This window comes from Oncorhynchus mykiss, chromosome 30, assembly GCF_057628025.1.
Source record: "Oncorhynchus mykiss isolate SJ-2025 chromosome 30, ASM5762802v1, whole genome shotgun sequence".
NCBI lineage: Eukaryota > Metazoa > Chordata > Actinopteri > Salmoniformes > Salmonidae > Oncorhynchus > Oncorhynchus mykiss.
Window position 1 is genome coordinate 2,114,460 of NC_143051.1, and position 21,927 is coordinate 2,136,386.

At 42.2% G+C, this 21,927-nt stretch overlaps 1 protein-coding gene across 5 annotated transcripts in view; it reads left to right on the top strand.

Annotated features, from left to right (window-relative positions):
• The window catches only part of triqk (triple QxxK/R motif containing), a 48,920-nt gene extending 28,951 nt beyond the window's left edge, over window positions 1-19,969 (top strand). For all 5 annotated transcript variants that reach the window (XM_021559745.3, XM_036971306.2, XM_090228529.1 and 2 more), the window contains 2 exons: window positions 4,986-5,071; window positions 19,075-19,969. In XM_021559745.3, the coding sequence (XP_021415420.3) occupies window positions 4,986-5,071; window positions 19,075-19,182 (194 nt within the window). In that variant the 3' untranslated portion in view covers window positions 19,183-19,969. The remainder of the gene's footprint in view (window positions 1-4,985; window positions 5,072-19,074) is intronic.
• The last annotated feature ends 1,958 nt before the right edge of the window (window positions 19,970-21,927 follow it).

Genomic DNA, 21,927 nt, shown 5'->3' on the forward strand with positions numbered 1-21,927 from the left:
ATTCAGCTTGTTAGCCAGGGTTCGTGCAGAATTTAAAACTTTCAGATGAGACTCAATTAAGGTGACGATTAATATTGACTGCTATTGATGTAAAATATTACGAGGTCTTTAAGAGTTTATTTGGAAGATAACAGCTCTATAAATATTATTTTGTGGTGCCCAGACTCTCTAGTTAATTACATTTTACATGATTAGCTCAATCAGGTAATATTAATTACGGATAAGTTATTTTATAGAATAGCATGTCATATCACTTTTTCCGGCATAGCCAAAGACACGACACATAAGATACAATGACTTCAGCACCCGTATCTACTGAAACGTTATTAACCATCATGTTCACTTTATATTCCATCTAATTTTCATTTGTATGCCAGTTGAGATGGGACGTAAGAGGGGAGGGAGTCTGTCAGTTTACCTCCACAGCATCTAGCAACCTCTGCTGCTGAGATGGGGAGAGCTTCTTACATTTCTGCATCAACATTGTCATTGGGGCTGTTGTCTTGATTCCATTTTCCCTTACACGGACCCATCTTCTCCTGGCCACTTCTTCTCATAAAATCACTTTTCCGACATTCTCGCTGCCACAGTGACCAGAAATCCCATAATAATTACATATACACCAGGTTTCTCTTCTGCTGAACGAATTATGTTGTTTGGTTTTACTCGGAAACCTGCACAACTCTGACAGTCGGTTTATTATGTTGATTGATGTCTCTGTCCATTCGTGACAACCTGTTGATGTCGCCGTAGTTTTCTCTCCCAGTCATTAGTTGTGGAAACATTTTTCGCATATCATCATGTGTGGATTGCATAAGCTGATGAGTGATTGCCCCATTTTTTTTCTGGGAGGAATTGAGTGGGTCTTCATCTCCCCCATGTCAGATAATCCACTAACCACCTCTGATCTAAACCGTTAACTCTGTACCGGTAACCCCTGATCTAAACCGTTAACTCTGTACCGGTAACCCCTGATCTAAACCGTTAACTCTGTACCGGTAACCCCTGATCTAAACCGTTAACTCTGTACCGGTAACCCCTGATCTAAACCGTTAACTCTGTACCGGTAACCCCTGATCTAAACCGTTAACTCTGTACCGGTAATCCCTGATCTAAACCGTTAACTCTGTACCGGTAACCCCTGATCTAAACCGTTAACTCTGTACCGGTAACCCCTGTCTAACCGTTCTACACATTCAACAAACCGTTCTTTTGGTTTTTAAACACGTTTTTGATATCTCTCAGACCGTTAAGGAAAACCGTGTATGGCTCTCCGTCCATCGCCCACATCTTGCTCTTCACCACCCACAGCTCCTCCCTAACCCTGACCCTAACCCTAACCCTGACCCTAACCCTAACCCTAACCCTAACCCACATCTTGCTCTTCACCACCCACAGCTCCTCCCTAACCCTGAGTCCTGTGATATTGTGTGTGATTAAATGCCATTGTTGTCCAAAAACCTACCTGTAAGGCAAAGCCACAAATAATGTATAATTATTTAAAATTTGTCTCTTCATATAGGGCAGACTATATTTAACACTGCGATGACAGGAAGTTTACTGACTAATCTCTCCCTGCACGCGGAACACAATTACTGGAGTTATTTAGTCTCTACACCCATGCATACCCCACAAGACATGCCTCCAGAGGTCTCTTCACAGTCCCCAAGTCCAGAACAGACTATGGAAGGAGCACAGTACTACATAGAGCCATGACTACATGGAACTCTATTCCACATTACTACATAGAGCCATGACTACATGGAACTCTATTCCACAGTACTACATAGAGCCATGACTACATGGAACTCTATTCCACAGTACTACATAGAGCCATGACTACATGGAACTCTATTCCACAGTACTACATAGAGCCATGACTACATGATACTCTATTCCACAGTACTACATAGAGCCATGACTACATGGAACTCTATTCCACATTACTACATAGAGCCATGACTACATGGAACTCTATTCCACAGTACTACATAGAGCCATGACTACATGGAACTCTATTCCACAGTACTACATAGAGCCATGACTACATGGAACTCTATTCCACAGTACTACATAGAGCCATGACTACATGGAACTCTATTCCACAGTACTACATAGAGCCATGACTACATGAAACTCTATTCCACAGTATGACATAGAGCCATGACTACATGGATCTCTATTCCACATCAGGTAACTGATGCAGCTGGAGAATCAGATTTAAAAAACAGATAAAAATACACCTTATGGAACAGTGTGGACTGTGTGAAGAGAGACACACACACTCTACACACGTACACATGGATGTTGTATTGCAGATGTGTGGTAGTAGAGTAGTGGCCTGAGGGAACACACTGTGTTATGTGATGTTGTATGTAACCGTATCAATGTTGGACCCCAGGAAGAGTAATGGGGATCCGTAATACATCTAAATGACCAAAGCATTCCAGGTGCAGGCTGGTAATGCTTTCACAAGCTGATACAACTAGTTTAACCTAGGCCCAGTCGTATGGTGTTTTACACTATAACAGGTGAAATTTAGAAGCCACTCAAGCAATTGTTACATTTTGGTTTTAAGTGGAATCATTTTGTGCCCTCTTGAGTATCATTCTTCAATTCTGAATTAAATAGTTGTGAACCTGTAGAGATTTACCACCAGACATTCTGTTTGACGTTCTGTCTGCTAATGATTTCTTTCCCCCAGTCTGTTCCACCCTGATTACCATATATACACGCACAGTGCTGGAGTAGTGTCAGAGAGAGAGAGGCAGACTCTGCCCCATCCATCTGGATGTGGGAGGCCAAGGCCTATTTGTTCCAGAGTGATTGTCTAGGAGTGTGTTTAGACGGTAACTGTCTAGGAGTGTGTTTAGACGCTAACTATCTAGGAGTGTGTTTAGACGCTAACTATCTAGGAGTGTGTCTGTAAATTGGCCCTGTGTGTTGACAGCACTCTGCCAGACCTCACCCTGGGCATTCTGCTGGAGTCACCAAGGACACCTCTCTACCTCTCTCCTCTACTCCTTTCCGCCCCTCCACCCTACCTGGTGACCAGTTTGTCCGCTTCACCTCAGAAAGAACAGCTGTTTAGAATCCAAACTGAACCATGCACACAAATATCTCACTTTGTGTGTGTGAGCAGTTAATTAAATACAATTACCACAGTCCTCATCCTCATTCATTGTTTTTTTTTTCGTCATATATTTCTTACATTGATTTTATATATATATATATATATATATATATATATATATATATATATATATATATATATATATATATATATACACTGCTCAAAAAAATAAAGGGAACACTAAAATAACACATCCTAGATCTGAATGAATTAAATATTCTTATTAAATACTTTTTTCTTTACGTAGTTGAATGTGCTGACAACAAAATCACACAAATTGTCAATGGAAATCAAATTTATCAACCCATGGAGGTCTGGATTTGGAGTCACACTGAAAATTAAAGTGGAAAACCACACTACGGGCTGATCACACTTTGATATAATGTCCTTAAAACAAGTCAAAATGAGGCTCAGTACTGTGTGTGGCCTCCACGTGCCTGTATGACCTCCCTACAACGCCTGGGCATGCTCCTGATGAGGTGGTCTCCTGAGGGATCTCCTCCCGGACCTGGACTAAAGCATCCGCCAACTCCTGGACAGTCTATGGTGCAACGTGGCGTTGGTGGGCCCCCAAACCGGTCACGCTGGAGGATGTGGCAGGCAGCAGTTTGTTCACCACGGCGTCTCCAGACTCTGTCACGTCTGTGAACAGCACAGGGCGCCAGTGGCGAATTTGCCAATCTTGGTGTTCTCTGGCAAATGCCAAACGTCTCGGGCCCTCATGGAGTCTGTTTCTGACCGTTTGAGCAGACACATGCACATTTGTGGCCTGCTGGATGTCATTTTGCAGGGCTCTGGCAGTGCTCCTCCTTGCACAAAGGCGGAGGTAGCGGTCCTGCTGCTGGGTTGTTGCCCTCCTACGGACTCCTCCACATCTCCTGATGTCCTGGTAGCGCCTCCCATGCTCTGGACACTACGCTGACAGACACAGCAAACCTTCTTGCCACAGCTCGCATTGATGTTCCATCCTGGATGAGCTGCACTACCTAAGCCACTTGTGTGGGTTGTAGACTCCGTCTCAGGCTACCACTAGAGTGAAAGCACCGCCAGCATTCAAAAGTGACCAAAACATCAGCCAGGAAGCATAGGAACTGAGAAGTGGTCTGTGGTCACCACCTGCAGAACCACTCCTTTATTGGGGGTGTCTTGCTAATTGCCTATAATTCCACCTGTTGTCAATTCCATTTGCACAACAGCATGTGAAATTTATTGTCAATCAGTGTTGCTTCCTAAGTGGACAGTTTGAATTCACAGAAGTGTGATTGACTTGGAGTTACATTGTGTTGTTTTAAGTGTTCCCTTTTATTTTTTTGAGCAGTGTAGTAGGAGAAGGGGTGACTACAGTAGATATAGTATTATAGTACCTCCATGATGCTGATATAGTAGGAGAAGGGGTCACTACAGTAGATATATTATATAGTATTATAGTACCTCCATGATGCTGATATAGTAGGAGAAGGGGTGACTACAGTAGATATAGTATATAGTATTATAGTACCTCCATGATGCTGATATAGTAGGAGAAGGGGTCACTACAGTAGATATATTATATAGTATTATAGTACCTCCATGATGCTGATATAGTAGGAGAAGGGGTGACTACAGTAGATATAGTATATAGTATTATAGTACCTCCATGATGCTGATATAGTAGGAGAAGGGGTCACTACAGTAGATATAGTATATAGTATTATAGTACCTCCATGATGCTGATATAGTAGGAGAAGGGGTCACTACAGTAGATATAGTATTATAGTACCTCCATGATGCTGATACAGTAGGAGAAGGGGTGACTACAGTAGATATAGCAGTGAGCAGTGTATATTATATCTATGTCCATTTTATATTTCAGGTAAACAAGACTACAAGAAGACCAAGTCAGCTCTGAAGTTGACGAAGTTGAAGGCTGAGGCGAAGAAGAGTGCTCCTGGAATAAGGGTCTGTATGTCTCACCCTCCTCTCTGTGATGAAATGGTCACGAACACACACACACCGTCTAATCTGCCATTTTATATTAAGAAGCATTATCTATTAACTTCCATTTAACTGTTGAAAACACCTTGAGACTTAGGTCTCATTTGCCCCGGGAACAATACAGAGAATGTAATTGTACACAATTTAAAACACAACATGTAATAAGTAGCGCATATTATATAAACATGACTAATATTGTTTAGCTCCTTTGTTAGCAGTAAGCTGTAGTTTATAGTATAATCTGTTCAGGGTTTCTGTTAGCTGCTTTTGGCCCCCAAAAGTAGATGAAAAGTGTTTTTATTTATTTTTTATTATATGACTGTGTCGTCTGACTATCATTAAATGTGAAGACTTATTTTATAAAATCAATTCTCTGTGTAATAATAATTATTATTACGTGATTAACTAGGAAGTCGGCACCACGGGAAAATGTTTTCCCGAATCTACTATTTTCATATCTTCTCGAGTCTTCTATTAATGTATTATTATGACATCATCAGTTCTCATTACTGAACGTCGCAAAGCCTTGGATATCTGTACAAAATTATGAATCAGCAAAATACAAAATAAGTATTTGGTCACCTACAAACAAGCAAGATTTCTGGCTCTCACAGACCTGTAACTTCTTCTTTAAGAAGCTCCTCTGTCCTCCACTCTAACTTACTAATCAAATCACAGAAATACATGAAACACACCCACAATTAGTATTACATAATACAAAGACTTTCCCAAGTGGATGAAACGGATATGACGACTTGGTAGACAAAGGGAAGGGGGAAACTCAGAACTACACTCATAGAAATTGCTAATACCTTACGAGAACTACCGCTCATTCGAAAATAAATTGCAATTTACATATTTACGAGTATTTGTCTTTTCTCTCTCTGTGGTCGCTGGTCCATCTGCTGGAGAGTATTGACAGAAAGGTGCGTTCCCCAGGAGTCACAGTCTATCGTAGTTGTTATAATGGATACTTCAGAGTACCATTCGGGAACTGTTCTTAGAGTGGCTGCTCCGGGCTCTCCCTCTGTGCTCTCCCTCCGTGCTCTCCCTCCGTGCCCTCCCTCCGTGCTCTCCCTCCGGGCTCTCCCTCCGGGCTCTCCCTCCGTGCTCTCCCTCCGTGCTCTCCCTCCGTGCTCTCCCTCCGTGCTCTCCCTCCGTGCTCTCCCTCCGTGCTCTCCCTCCGTGCTCTCCCTCCGTGCTCTCCCTCTGTGCTCTCCCTCTGTGCTCTCCCTCCGTGCTCCATGGCAGCGAAGAGAGTTTCTAAAGCAGGAATTTATGACTGTTGTAAAACCTGATGTGGGTGAGCGAGGGGGCGGGGGGGTGGGTCCACAATTTACACCCCGAAAGGGCCACCTTGTGACATCTGTTGCTGCCCAAAATGACCGAGAGGGAAAAAAAAAAACGTTGCTTTTTATTCACTGATGAAAATACCAGTTGAAGTACAATTTTTTGACCACCATGCTTATCTGTGTGTAGGTCCATTTGCATAATTAAATTTGTCTTTTGTTAGCCATCATGCATCTTATTTATCCAACACCACTATCACACACTCACAGCATACAGAGCCTGGGAGAGATTTCTCCTGTTGCTGCCGGAGTAGAACATATGCAGCAATTCTAGATGCATTCGCACGTTAACAGTTTTCATTTAAAAAAAAATAGCTGCGATTTTTCAATTTCTCAACTGGTAATTGAAGTGCGTCTCCCATTTCACAATTCAACAGTCTATCAGAGCGTCATCCACCACTACAAGGTTAGCTGGAGGCATTTTGAAAACATACTTCATTGTTTTGAAACCTGAAAAGTTTTTTATTTCATATTATCAGGCTATATACAAAATCCAACCATGGAAATGTGGAGGCAATTATTTTATAAAGACTTCATGTTTTAACGGGAAAACGTACAATTTATCCCACCGTTCTGCATAACAGTTTGTGCTTTTTCATCTGTGCATTTTTGTGGAACAGTTTTCATATCAACAATGTTCATTTCTCAAAATCATTGTCACGTTGGTTAATCTGAAACATCTTAATTTAAAATAATAAAAAGTAAAGTCAATGTGAGATCCTCCGTGTCGAAGCGTTGATCCGTTGGCGACTAAAGAGAGGAGAGCATTTCTCAAAATGCTCTGAGCAATTATTTTGTTATTTATCAATCCGTATATTTGAGTTTAACCATAATAGTAGTTGTATTATTAGTTGTGTCTTTTTCTGGAGGATAACATTTCATTGTAACCAGCTTTGTATGGATTGTTTTTAGGAAAGGGTGATATGTTGAACAAAGTTTAATTTTCAGTTAATTGGAAAATGAGAAGTTGCGGTCTGTATGAAGGCTGAGCCTTATAATCTACTGGCAAACCAATTAATGTGAGTGAAGCTTTTAATGAGAGGTTTAATGCTTTAATATTGTATAATTTAATAATTTCAGCCTCCAAAATTATCATTATATAAATATGCATGTTTAATCCTGTCTGGTTTAGCATTCCAAATAAAATGAAATATTTTTTGCTCATATGATTTAAAAAATAAAACGAGTTGTCTGGAGTAGGCAGTGCCTACTTTTTTCTCCTCCTGGGTGTATATAAATGTTACTCTTGAGTGATCAGGAGTTTTGTCTTTGTTCCTTGTGTGGTTGGACTCGCTAAAAACTAAAGCTTCCATGTCTCCATTAAAACTTCTCGACTGGCGTAGTGGTATGTATGGGGACTCTTCCATCAGTCTGTTTTTGCTTGTTTTTTATCTTCAATATATTGACAGCACAGAGATCCTTGATGAAAATGTGCTCAGACTGGGGCGAAGGTTAACCTTCCAACAGGACAACGACCCTAAGCTCACAGCCAAAACAATCCAGCAGTGGCTCAGTCTCCTTGAGTGGCCCGGACTTTTGCTTTGTCATTGTGTTGTGAAAAAACTATTTAATCCATTTTAGAATAAGGCTGTAACGTAACAAAATGTGGGAAAAAAATGTAGGTTTGTAAATACTTTCCGAATGCAGTGTGTGTGTGGGGACACCCCTTCAAATTAGTAGATTCAGCTATTTCAGCCATACCCGTTGCTGACAGGTGTATAAAATGGAGCACACGGGCAGTAGAATGGCCTTACTGAAGAGCTCAGTGACTTTGAACGTGGCATTATCATCACCTTTCCAACAAGTCAGTTCGTCAAATTTCTGTCCTGCTAGTGCTACCCCGATCAACTAAGTGCTGTTATTGTGAAGTGGAAAAGTCTAGGAGCAACAACGGCTCATCTGCAAAGTGGTAGGCCACACAAGCTCACAGAACGGGACCGCCGAGTGTTGAAGCGCGTAGCTCATGAAAATCGTCCTCGGTTGCAACACTCACTACCGAGTTCCAAACTGCTAGAACTGTTCATCAGGAGCTTCATTGCCACCACCTGTTGTGCTGATCAAGGCTTCCTGGCAGAGGACAGACCCGATTTGGAATGAGATGTTGGATGAGCAGGTGTCCACATACTTTATACAGTACAGTGTGACTGGTACACGGGCGAGAGGACGGGGGGGGGGGGTACACGGGCGAGAGGACGGGGGGGGGGTACACGGGCAAGAGGACGAGAGGGGGGACGGGATACACGGGCGAGAGGACGGGGACGGGATACACGGGCGAGAGGACGGGGATGGGGGGGTACATGGGCGAGAGGACGGGGATGGGGGGGTACATGGGCGAGGGGATGGGGGGTACACGGGCGAGAGGACGAGGACGGGATACACGGGCGAGAGGACGGGATGGGGGGGTACCGGTCAAAAGTTTGCTTGCACCTCATTCAAGGGTTTTTCTTTATTTTTACTATTTTATTATTATTTATTTTTCCTACTTTGTATTATAATAGTGAAGATATAAAAACTATGAAATAACACACATGAAATGTAGCGACCTAAAAAGTATTATGACAGCTTTGCACACTGTTGGCGTTCTCTCAACCAGCTTCATGACATAGTCACCTGGAATGCATTTCAATTAACAGGTGTGCCTTGTTCAAGGTTAATTTGTGGAACTTCTTTCCTTCTTAGTGCGTTTGAACCAATCAGTTGTGTTGTGACGAGGTAGGGGTGGTATACAGAAGATGGTATTTTACCAAATAGGGATAAGTCCATATTATGGCAAGAACAGCTTAAATAAGCAAAGAGAAACGACAGTCCATCATTACTTTTAAGACATGAAGGTCAGTCAATTCTGGATCATTTCCATAACTTTGAAAGTTTTTTCAAGTGCAGTCGCAAAAACCATCAAGCGCTATGATGAAACTGGCTCTCATGAGGACCACCACAGGAAAGGAAGACCCAGAGTTACCTCTGCTGCAGAGGATACGTTCATTCGTGTTAACTGTCTCTCATGAGGACCGCCACAGGAAAGGAAGACCCAGAGTTACTTCTGCTGCAGAGGATACGTTCATTCGAGTTAACTGTCTCTCATGAGGACCGCCACAGGAAAGGAAGACCCATAGTTACCTCTGCTACAGAGGATAAGTTTATTAGAGTTAACTGCACCTCAGATTGCATCCCAATTAATGCTTCACAGAGTTCAAGTAGCAGACACATCTCAACATCCACTGTTTGGAGGAGACTACAGCAATTTGACCATGAAGGCCTGATTCACACAAATAAACCTCCTCTAACCACTACCGTGACAGAACACAGAGGAACCGCCCGACCGGGACGGAACACAGACACGTATTAACACACAGCTTCTACTTCCTGAACTGTCCACAGTAGTGTTGGGGGGGCATTCCCTTAATCCCGTTAGATTAGTCGTGAAATACTAATGTTCTTAGTGATCAACTGGAACGGGGAATCAAAGGGAACAGTATTCCTCTGGGAGGAAGATGGAAACCATTTAAATACCCAAATATTGGTTTGGAATGTAGATAATGGAATGGATATGGCCTCCCCTTCAATTTAGTATTTTAACAGAAATCATGTTTTTACATTTATTTTAGAGGGGTCATCTCCCTGTTTGTCTTTGAGGCCGTGGGCTTCATTTTTTTTATTACACTGTTAGCCTGATTTTGGGGAACACCACCCTCTCTCGCTGACGGTTACGGCTTTGTTGGGCCTGTTTTTTGTGTGAGACGATTTGAAGACCTCTCCTCCGTGTGTTCTGGTCTCCGCTGCAGCTGGTGTCTCCTAGGGTTCCAGCTGGCCAGGCAGCCAGGCGGGCAGACAGGCTGTCCTGGAGCCCAGAGCGTGTGTGTGGCAGGCAGGTACGGCCAGCTGCTCCATGGGGCTGGTGGATCTTGGCATGCTGCGAGAGCTGCTGTGCTGTGACCAGGTGGTGTGGTGATGTTCGGGGAGCCAAGGAGCGGGAACCCACCTGCTGTGGTCTCTCTCTCAATTCAATTCAGTAAATGCTTTATTTGAATTAATGGCTGGTTGCCACTGTTGCCAGAGCAATGTATTTATTGTGTGTGAGTGCTATGGGGCGATAGTCATTTAGACATGTTACCTTGGCATTCTTATGCACAGGGACTATTGTTGTCCTCTTGAAACATGTAGGTATTTCAGACTGGGTCAGGGAGAAGTTGAAAATGCTCTCGCATGGTTCAGTGTTAATTGGCTCGGAAGTGAGCATAGAAGGCATTTAGCTTGTCTGGTAGGCACGCATCACTGGCCAGCTCACGGCTGGGTTTCTCTTTCTACACCATGATAGTTTTTAAGCCACATGCGACGAGTGTCAGAGCCGGTGGATTCCTTCTCAGCCGTATTGACACTTTGCCTGTTTGATTGTTCGGTGGAGGGCATAGCGGGATTTCCTAGAAGTGTGTCAGTGCGGATGTTGCCTGTAATCCATGGCTTCTGGTTGGGATATGTACGTACGGTCACTTTTGGGACGACGTTGTTGATTCACTTATTGATGAAGCCCGGTGACTGAGCTGGTAATGCCATTGGATGAATCTTGGAACATATTTCATTCTGCTAGTGAAACAGTCCTGTAGCTTAGTATCCGCTTATAAGCAGGAATCAGGAGGATTTATGGTCAGATTTGCCAAATGCGGGAAGAGTGAAGGTATGTATGTGTCGCTGTTCGTCGCTGTTCGTTTTTTTTTAGTTGCATAGATGACATGCTGGTTTCTTACAAGAAATGTTATATTTTTGTTCAGTATAGTTGAGAGAAAAACACTGCTCTTACTACTCTGCTCTTAAGTTTTACACATCGGCCTTTTTAAAATTTGCACCCTTAAGTAGGCTCCACCCACATCCGTTCAATGCGTTTTCATAAATAAGATCCAGTCAAACGTTTGGACACCTACTCATTAAAGGGTTTTTCTTTATTTTTAGTACTTTCTACAATATAGTATTTTGAGCTTTTTTGAAGCTGGTGTACAAAACCATAAGTAAAAGATGCAATAACAAAACTTAAGAACGGGAAACACAGACATAGCGTACAGAGTAGATCTACCACTTCTTAGACTGGCTTTCAATGAGAATGATAGATCTATAATGCACATTTCTTTGTGAATACGGTCGGGTCGCCCCAAAAAAAGTAACATTGACATTTTTTTATATTTGAGACCGCGCCCCACCCTCCTTGAGTTTACCCGACGCAGCCGTTCTGTCCTGCCGATGTAAAACACGGGATATGATGCTTCCCACGGGAGCATCCTATGTCTTAGACCATTAAACCATGAGGAAATTCCCTCTTGTCTGAAAAAAGACGCTGGTTTTGAAGTACGCAGGAAGGGCTACCACATCATGTGACCATGAGCAATTATTCTGTACAGGATTCCTTCTTTTCACTCTGTCATTCAGGTGTCGTGTCTTTACTATCATTAACTGAAGACTTTTAGTTTTTATCAAAGATTCTCTGTAATTAGCATTTCGTGATTAACTAATCAGGCAAATGTAATTAACTAGGAAGTAGGGGCACCAAGGAAAATATTCAGATTACAAAGTTATAATTTTCCTAATACAACTTTTCAGATATTTTAATATCTGATCAATTAGTCTTCGAATGAATGAATTATTTATTTTACCTCACTTTAGTCTCATTCCAAACGTTGTAAATTGTTGGTTATCTGCACGAACCCAGTCTTCACTATGAGTCATCCATACATCAATTGTCTTAAATCATTTATTTACTAACTAAGTAATTCACAGAAATGCATAAACAAACAGTAGATAGTTACAAGGAAATGATAACGGAGTTTCCCTAGTGGGATAAACCGGCATCGCGGCTTGGTGTACAAAAGGGAAGTGGGGGTCGACTGAGATAAGACGACACACAGTTGATAATTATAACAATTGAAATGCTAATCCTTTGCACATGAACGCTCACTCATTCGGGAACAATTGCAATCAATATTTATTTACGCTCAGTGTGTCGTCGGGGTTTCTGTTGAAAAGTTTGTTTCTGTTGGAGTCTCTCTCTCATGGTTATAATGGGTAGTTCAGAGCGACATTCATTCATGTCGTTATAGAATAGATGTTTCGGCGGTTGTCGGTCTTCGCGTTCAATGATACCGAATTCCTAGCTGCAGACTAGTAATTAATATCAAAGACTTGTTCTTATTCTGTCGGTATCGATAGTCTAAGAGTTTAACCACGTGGGATGGTTAAAAGATTCAGCAATCTACTTGAACCTTATTTCCCTCTATGATAGAGGTACTGGTCTCGTCTCAACCCTTAGCGCTCTCATAATTTGAGGTAAGCTCGGTCTCAAACCTTGGCCCACGCGTTATCGAGGTAAGCTGGTCTCGTGATAGAAAAACCCAGGTGGGGGTTTTATTCGGAACATAGAAAAGGGCTCATGACGCCGTGTCCTGTCTGTGCCCCTGGGGGCGTGCCAAGGACTTAGTGAAACATTTTAGGGAATTGGAGTTTCCTCCATTAAACAGTCCAAAATCACATGACACAATTTCACAAACAGTATCATCCTCACTCATTCATCTTATACAACAATTAGATGTAAGCCTCATATCTGAGGCTATTATATAAACAGCGGTATGGTAATGTGGCGTTATGGTAATTGTCTCACATGAGTTTCACAAATTGTACCAAACGGACCAGTTCTTAGCTTCACCGATCTTTTATACCTTCTCCAGAACATAAATGTTGTTCGGACCTCAAGTTCTGTGAGGTGGAAGAAATTCCTTTGTTCTCTATGAAACTTCACTCTCTTTCTATACTGTGGCCATGAGGAGATAATCCCCGGAAACTGAATTAGGAAGGTCGCCTGTATTTTTGTAGTGACTGGGTGTATTGATACACCGTCTAAAGTGTAATTAATAACTTCACCATGCTCAAAGGGATATTCAATGTCTGCTTTTAATTTGTACCCATCTACCAATAGGTGCCCTTCTCTGTGAAGCATTGGAAAACCTCCCTGGTCTTTGGATGAATCTGTGTTTTTAAATTCATTGCCTTATAGATCATTGTATGTGTGGGGTACAGAGATGAGGTAGTCAATGAAATTGGTACTCCTGAACTTATTTAGGCTTGCCATAACAAGGGGTTGAATACTAAAAAAAAAAAAAAATTATAAACATTTATAAAATCATAATCCCGCTTTGACACTATGGGGTTGTGTGTGTGTTGGCCAGTGACACATAATATTATGGACTAGATTCAATACTATACTTCAGATGCATCAAGACATTTGGCGCTCTTAAAATCATAATCCCGCTTTGACACTATGGGGGGGGGGGGGGGGGGGGGGCGCTCTTTTTTAGAGGGGATGTCTATCAACGTAGACCGGCCTAATTCGGCCCTACATGCATTTGTTGGTGTTTCAAATATTTCTACAGTATTTCTGTTGGATTGCTTGTCCCATTTAGTGTAGCTATGATACCTCACGTCCATACAGAGCAGTGAACTGAATAATACTATAAAATCTCTCTCTCTTCTCTGAGTGAAGAACTCTGTCACAAATTAACTACACACTTGTTTTCCGAATACTTTCGCCCATATTCATGGCAAAAGTTTGGACACACCTACTCATTCTTTGGTTTTTCTTAATTTTTACTTATTTCTACATTGTGGAATAATAGTGAAGACATCAAAACTATGAAATAACACACATGCAATCGTGTAGTAACCCCCCAAAAATTGTTAAACAAATCAAAATATATTTTATATTTTTGATTCTTCAAAATAGCCACCCTTTGTCTTGATGACAGCTTTGCACACTCTTGGCATTCTCTTAACCAGCTTCATGAGGAATGCATTTCCAACGGTCTTGAAGGAGTTCCCACATATGCTGAGCACTTGTTGGCTGCTTTCCCTTCACTCTGCGGTCCAACTCATCCCAAAAGATTGAGGTCAGGTGATTGTGGAGACCAGGTCATCTGATGCAGCACTCCAGCCATCAGACTGTTAAACAGCCACCACTAACATTGAGTGGCTGCTGCCAACACACTGACTCAACTCCAGCCACTTTAATAATGGGAATTGAGGTAAAATATATCACTAGCCACTTTAAACAATGCTACTTAATATAATTTACATTAGTAATTTACATAGTTTACATTATTTATCTCATATGGATACGTATATACTGTACTCTATATCATCTACTGCATCTTTATGTAATACATGTATCACTAGCCACTTTAACTATGCGACTTTGTTTACATACTCATCTCATATGTATATACTGTCCTCGATACCATCTACTGCATCTTGCCTATGCCGCTCTGTACCATCACTCATTCATATATCTTTATGTACATATTCTTTATCCCTTTACACTTGTGTGTATAAGCTAGGAGTTTTGGAATTGTTAGCCAGATTACCCGTTGGTTATTACTGCATTGTCAGAACTAGAAGCACAAGCATTTCGCTACGCTCGCATTAACATCTGCTAACCATGTGTATGTGACAAATACACTTGATTTGATTTGATCCATCACTCTCCATCTTGGTCAAATAGCCCTTGCACAGCCTGGATGTGTGTTGGGTCATTGTCGTGTTGAAAAACAAACCAGCAAAACACCATCACACCTCCTCCTCCATGCTTCACGGTGGGAACCACACATGCAGAAATCATCCATTCAACTACTCTGCGTCTCACAAAGACACGGCGGTTGGAACCAAAAAACTTCAGGACAGATTGTCACTGGTCTAATATCCATTGCTCGTGTTTCTTGGTCCAATCAAGTCTTCTTCTTATTGGTGACCTTTAGTATTGGTTTCTTTGTAGCAATTCGACCGTGAAGGACTGATTCACGCAATCTCCTCTGAACAGTTCATGTGTCTGTTACTTGAACTCTGTGAATCATTTATTTGGGCTGCAATGTCTGAGGCTGGTTACTCTAATGAACTTATCCTCTGCAGAAGAGGTAAATCATGTCTCTGACCTACTCATCGTCAGCCTTGTCCACCCCGTCTCTGAAAGATGGCAGTACTGCTGCAGCATATTGACGATTATGTAGGTTTAGCTAGAGATGTGAATATCAGCATTACACTTTTGTGTGTGTTGAAAATAACTAAGCTTTATAATTGCAGATATGTGAATATTTAGAATAAATTCACATCCTTTTTTATTAGGGCCTTGGTTTGCATTGTATACGTCTAAAAAGAGCGATAATGTAGGCGCTGGTATCTTTCTGCATATTGAAATGGTCTCACCATTTTAGTACATTTTAATGAATAACATACTTGAATGAAAGGCCTGCTTGAAGGAAAGGCCTTCTGCAAAACAACTAGCCCAGAGCAGCACCTTTACAGCTATCTCGACACAGTATAGCAATGCCCCTGAATGAACCATTTGAATGAACAAAACACTTGAATCACTTCAGTTTTGATTACAAAGTTTGGTAATGACTTCTTAAAACAAAGGTTGAGAGGAGAGTGGACCCATGTGGACCCGTGTGGTCTCTAGTGGACCCTAGTGGACTCTAGTGGACCCTAGTGGACCCGTGTGGTCTCTAGTAGACCCGTGTGGACTCTAGTGGACCCTAGTGGACCCGTGTGGACTCTAGTGGACCCGTGTGGTCTCTAGTAGACCTGTGTGGACCTGTGTGGACCCGTGTGGTCTCTAGTGAACCCGTGTGGACTCTAGTGGACCCGTGTGGACTCTAGTGGACTCTAGTGGACCCGTGTGGACTCTAGTGGACCCGTGTGGACTAGTGGACCCCTGTGGATCCTAGTGGACCCGTGTGGACCCTAGTGGACCCTGTGGTCTCTAGTGGACTCTAGTGGACCCGTGTGGTCTCTAGTGGACCCGTGTGGTCTCTAGTGGACTCTAGTGGACCCGTGTGGACCCGTGTGGTCTCTAGTGGACCCGTGTGGACCCTAGTGGACCCGTGTGGACTCTAGTGGACTCTAGTGGACCCGTGTGGTCTCTAGTGGACTCTAGTGGACCCGTGTGGTCACTAGTGGACCCGTGTGGTCACTAGTGGACCCGTGTGGTCTCTAGTGGACCCGTGTGGACCCTAGTGGACCCGTGTGGACCCGTGTGGACACGTGTAGACTCTAGTGGACCCGTGTGGTCGCTATTGGACCCGTGTAGACCCTAGTGGACCCGTGTGGACCCTGGTGGACCCGTGTGGTCTCTAGTGGACCCTTGTGGTCTCGAGTGGACCCGTGTGGACCCTTGTGGACCCTAGTGTAACCGTGTGGATCATAGTGGACCCTAGTGGAACCGTGTGGACCTTAGTGGAACCGTGTGGACTCTAGTGGACCCGTGTGGACTCTAGTGGACCCGTGTGGACCCGGGTGGACTCTAGTGAACCCGTGTGGACCCGTGTGGTCTCTAGTGGACCCGTGTGGTCTCTAGTGGACCCGTGTGGACCCGTGTGGACCCTAGTGGACCTGTGTGGTCTCTAGTGGACTCGTGTGGACCCGTGTGGTCTCTAGTGGACCCGTGTGGACTCTAGTGGACCCGTGTGGACCCTAGTGGACCCGTGTGGACTCTAGTGGACCCGTGTGGACTCTAGTGGACCCGTGTGGTCTCTAGTGGACCCGTGTGGACTTTAGTGGACCCGTGTGGACTTTAGTGGACCCGTGTGGACTCTAGTGGACCCGTGTGGACCCGTGTGGTCCCTAGTGGACCCTAGTGGACCCGTGTGGACCCGTGTGGACTCTAGTGGACCCGTGGCTGGTGAGAGTTGTAATGTGGTGTAAAGGGTATTAAAGGAGCACATAGAAACCCATTTGAAGTTGGAAACCACTCAGCTCCAGCAACCATCCAATTAACAGCACAATTAAACACTTCAACTCTACGTTTAAATTAGGAAAATTGATTTGTGAATATTGAAAAAGTTCATCTCAATCAGTGTGGGACACAAATAATAATATTAATAATGACCACTATTAATAATGACCTCTAGATTAGTTGTGATATGGTGTCATCAGTCACTGTTTGATACAGTATTAGTATTGACCACTAGATTACAGTTGTGATTCGGGGTTAACATGAGGTCGAAAAACTTGAGCACCTTGCAGCTCAGAACTGTTGTTCAAGCATCTCATTTTTGATGCTGTTAAAACCACAATGTTTTTAGTGATTTGATCTTAAGTGCTAATTCCTCATGTGGAATTGGAAAGTGGGTTTTGATTTAATTCTAATATTTAGACGTTTTTCTTAAATCAGATTTTAATTTGAGTTTATTTCTTTGTCGTTTTTTTCAAAATGTTCTTTCCAGATGTTTGTCATCCCTCTCTTTATAAATCCACGTGGTCTTTGTACCTTAACTTTAGGCACGACAGTTTAACTAAACTCATGAGGGATCTATGGGTTGTATTTTTTAACAATCATTGGATATACACTGAGTGTACAATGCATTAGGCACACCTTCCTAATATGGAGTTGTACCCCCTTACCCCCCCTTTTGCCCTCAGAACAGCCTCAATTTGTCGGGGCATGGACTCTACAAGGTGTGGAAAGCGTTCCACAGGGATGCTGGTCCATGTTGACTCTACAAGGTGTCGAAAGCGTCCCACAGGGATGCTGGCCCATGTTGACTCTACAAGGTGTCGAAAGCGTCCCACAGGGATGCTGTCCCATGTTGACTCTACAAGGTGTCGATAGCGTCCCACAGGGATGCTGTCCCAAGTTGACTCCAATGTTTCCCAGAGTTGTGTCAAGATGACTAGATGTTCTTTGGGTGGTGGACCATTCTTGATTCAACAGTTTCCAATGTGTATGTGTAAAACCCTGCAGCGTTGCAGTTCTTGACACACTCAAACCGGTGTGCCCGGCACCTACTACCATACACGGTTTAAAGACAATTCAATCTTTTGTCTTGCCCTTTGAATGGCGCAAACACACAATCCATGTCTCAAGGCTTAAAAATCCTTATTTAACTGGTCTCCTCCTCTTCATCTACACTGATTTGAAGTGAATTTAACACATTCAGCATCAAACAATTTCTCTTTTTGAGGTTTCCAATTAGAATGGGTTATTTTTTATAAATTTGCATAAATGTGCTTTTGTTTTTTTGCTTTATGGTATATCTCATTGATTTTTTTCACAACCACACTTACATCATTCAAAAGTTTGGGTCACTTAGAAATGTCCTTGTTTTTGAAAGAAAATCACTTTTTTTTGTCCATTTAAAATAACAGTGTAGACATTGTTCATTTTTAAAATGTTTATTTATCCGTTATTTTACCAAGTTGACTGAGAACACGTTCTCATTTGCAGCAACGACCTGGGGAATAGTTACAGGGGAGAGAAGGGGGATGAATGAGCCAATTGTAAACTGGGGATTATTAGGTGACCGTGATGGTTTGAGGGCCAGATTGGGAATTTTAGCCAGGACTCCGGGGTTAACATCCCTACTCTTACGATAAGTGACATGGGATCTTTAATGACCTCAGAGAGTCAGGACACCCGTTTAACATCCCATCCGAAAGACGGCACGCTACACAGTGACATCAATAAGGGATCATAGCTTTCACCTGGTCATTCTATCTCATGGATAGTATACTCCGTGTATATCATTATTTTAAAATCGCAGATTGCCTTTTTTTTTAACTATATACTTGTCTCTCCCCTTTCTGTGATTGCAGGATGCTTTCCTGGTCGTCTTAGCCATCCTGGTGTTCATGCTCTGTGTGTATGCGTTCTTCTACCTCAACCTGAGCACTGAACTGGACATGGACCTGGATGTGGACTAAAGCAGGAGAGGACAACTTAACCTCGGGCTCGGGGTCTTGCTGGGCTGGGCTATTGTCAGGCTCTGTCAACATGGCATGGCTCGTTGACTATTGTCAGGCTCTGTCAACGTGGCTCTGGCTATTGTCAGTCTCTGTCGGCATGGCTCATTGGCTATTGTCAGTCTCTGTCAACGTGGCTCATTGACTCATCTTGGATGCAAATTTGACTCAATTTTTTTTTTTTGTCTGATTCCGTTTCATTTTTTTCCTCATTTCTGTTTTCTCCGTTTTGTGTTTTTTTTTTTTTTTTTTTGTCAAAATCACTTTTATAGAACAGTCAGTTTTAGTTGTGGTCCAGAACGATGCTTAAACCACGTCAGGAGACCACTTGAGGTCTGGGAAAAATAAATAAATATATAATTTTTCGATGTAAGCGCACACCAGCAATAGACTGTTTGATAAGCGATGATACTGTAGCGTTCATGTGATGGCAGAGTTTGCAAAACAATTGGCCACTGGATTGTCGCGATTTGTCATTCTACCAATTAGGCATAGTCTACTTTTTGTAGTTAACATTTAATTGATAAGTTGTTGTTTTTTTTTGGGGGGGGGGGGCTTTATCATCTACCAAGAAGACTGTTGACATTAGCATCATCTCTAACAGCTACACAGAGACACATGCGCGAACACAGACGGGGCTGTTGCCTCTTCAGAAATATGAATCACTGATGCGTTTTTATTTCATGTCTTTATATGAATGAATATTAATGAATGTTATAAGTTCAATAAATTTTGTAATATTGTTGAATTCGGTTTTTAATATCTGCATTATGTCTGCTGTTCTCCGCAACAGAGATTTTATACATACATCCTGTCCCGGACAAAGTCCTCTGGATCACCATCTGAAGAGTCTTTCTGATTAACAGAGGAGACTTCCCAACCTCTACCTGGCACTAACAGAAGGAGAAACACGGATATGGTCTTCTACGTGACACTAAAGACCATCTGCCTTTGTAGGAGATGATGGTGATGATGATGATGATGATGATGGACCTTGGAGATGACCGTATCTTGATTGTTCGAATACCCACTACACTGGCCACTCTTCTTCGCTTTTTTCATTATTATACATATATTTTTATACAGATTTCTTGTTTTTTTTTTTCATTTTATTTATTTATTTCACCTAATTTAACTTAATTTAACCAGGTAGGCCAGTTGAGAACACCTTTATTTAACCAGGTAGGCCAGTTGAGAACAAGTTCTCATTTGCAACTGCGACCTGGCCAAGATAAAGCAAAGCAATTCGACACAAACAACAACACAGAGTTACACGTGGAATAAACAAAACATACAGTCAATAATACAGTAGAACAAAAGAAAACAAAAAGTATATATACAGTGACATGCAAATGAGGTAAGATAAGGGAATAAATAGGCCACGGTGGCGACGTAATTACAATATAGCAATTAAACACTGGAATGGTAGATCGGCAGAAGATGAATGTGCAGGTAGAGATACTGGGGTGCAAAGGAGCTAAATAAATAAATAAATACAGTATGGGGATGAGGTAGATAGATTGGCTGTTTACAGATGGGCTACGTACAGGTGCAGTCTCATTGCCCCCTTTTGTTTGACTGTAATACCATCTGAAAAGTAACGTTGTCCAGTTGCCTTCATAAACTATTAACACCTCTTGACTTTTCCTGCATTTTGTTGTGTTACAAAGTGTCCTTAAGAGTCTATTGACGCACCCGTGTGCATCAATCGAAATAACATAACAAAATCCCCATCAAAATCTGTTTGTTTAAGAGATGTCTTTTTTTTTTGTACTGTGTCTCGATCCACCGACTCCATCTGTCAGACATCCTGAAAAACTTATTATTAGGTCTAAAAAATTGCAGATCCATGTCACATTGGGCTAGGCAGGTTACCGGAAGGTTTATTTAATTTAAAAATGGAAAAGAGATTGAAAACAAATTGAAATATATACAAAAAAAATGAAAAATACAAAAAGTACAAACCACGTCTGCACTGCTACGCCATCATGTCCACTTGGTAAGCAAGTCTAGTGTAGATGTGGCTTTATGTTTTCGGTTATTGTCCTGCTGAAAGGTGAATTCATCTCCCAGTGTCTGTTAAGAAAGCAGACTGAACCAGGTTTTCCTTCTCCAGCTGCTGAGTCAGGAAGGATGCCTGTATCTTTATAGTGACTGGGTGTAATTGATAACTTCACCATGCTCAAAGGGATATTCAATGTCTGTCTATTTTTGGGTACCCATCTACCAATAGGTGCCCTTCTTTGCGAGGCATTGAATATACCTACCTCCCTGGTCTTTGGTTGAATCTGTTAATGAAATTCGCTGCTTGACTGGGGGACCTTACAGTTATCTGTATGTGTGGGGTCCAGAGATGAGGTAGTCATTAAAACATCATGTTAAACACTATTATTACACACTGAATTCATGCAATTTTTTTTGTGACTTGTTAAGCACATGTTTACTCCTAAACTTAGGCCTGCCATAACAAAGGGATTGAATACTTATTGATTCAAGACATTTCGGCTTTTAATTTTTTTTTAATAATAATTTGTAAAAAATATCAAACATTTGTGGGTATAACACCCTATTTCCTATATATAGTGTACTACTTTAAACCAGGGCCCTATGGCACCCTATTCCCTATATAGTGCACTACTTTAGACCAGAACCCTATGGAACCCTATTCCCAAATAGTACACTACTTTAGACCAGAGCCCTACGGAA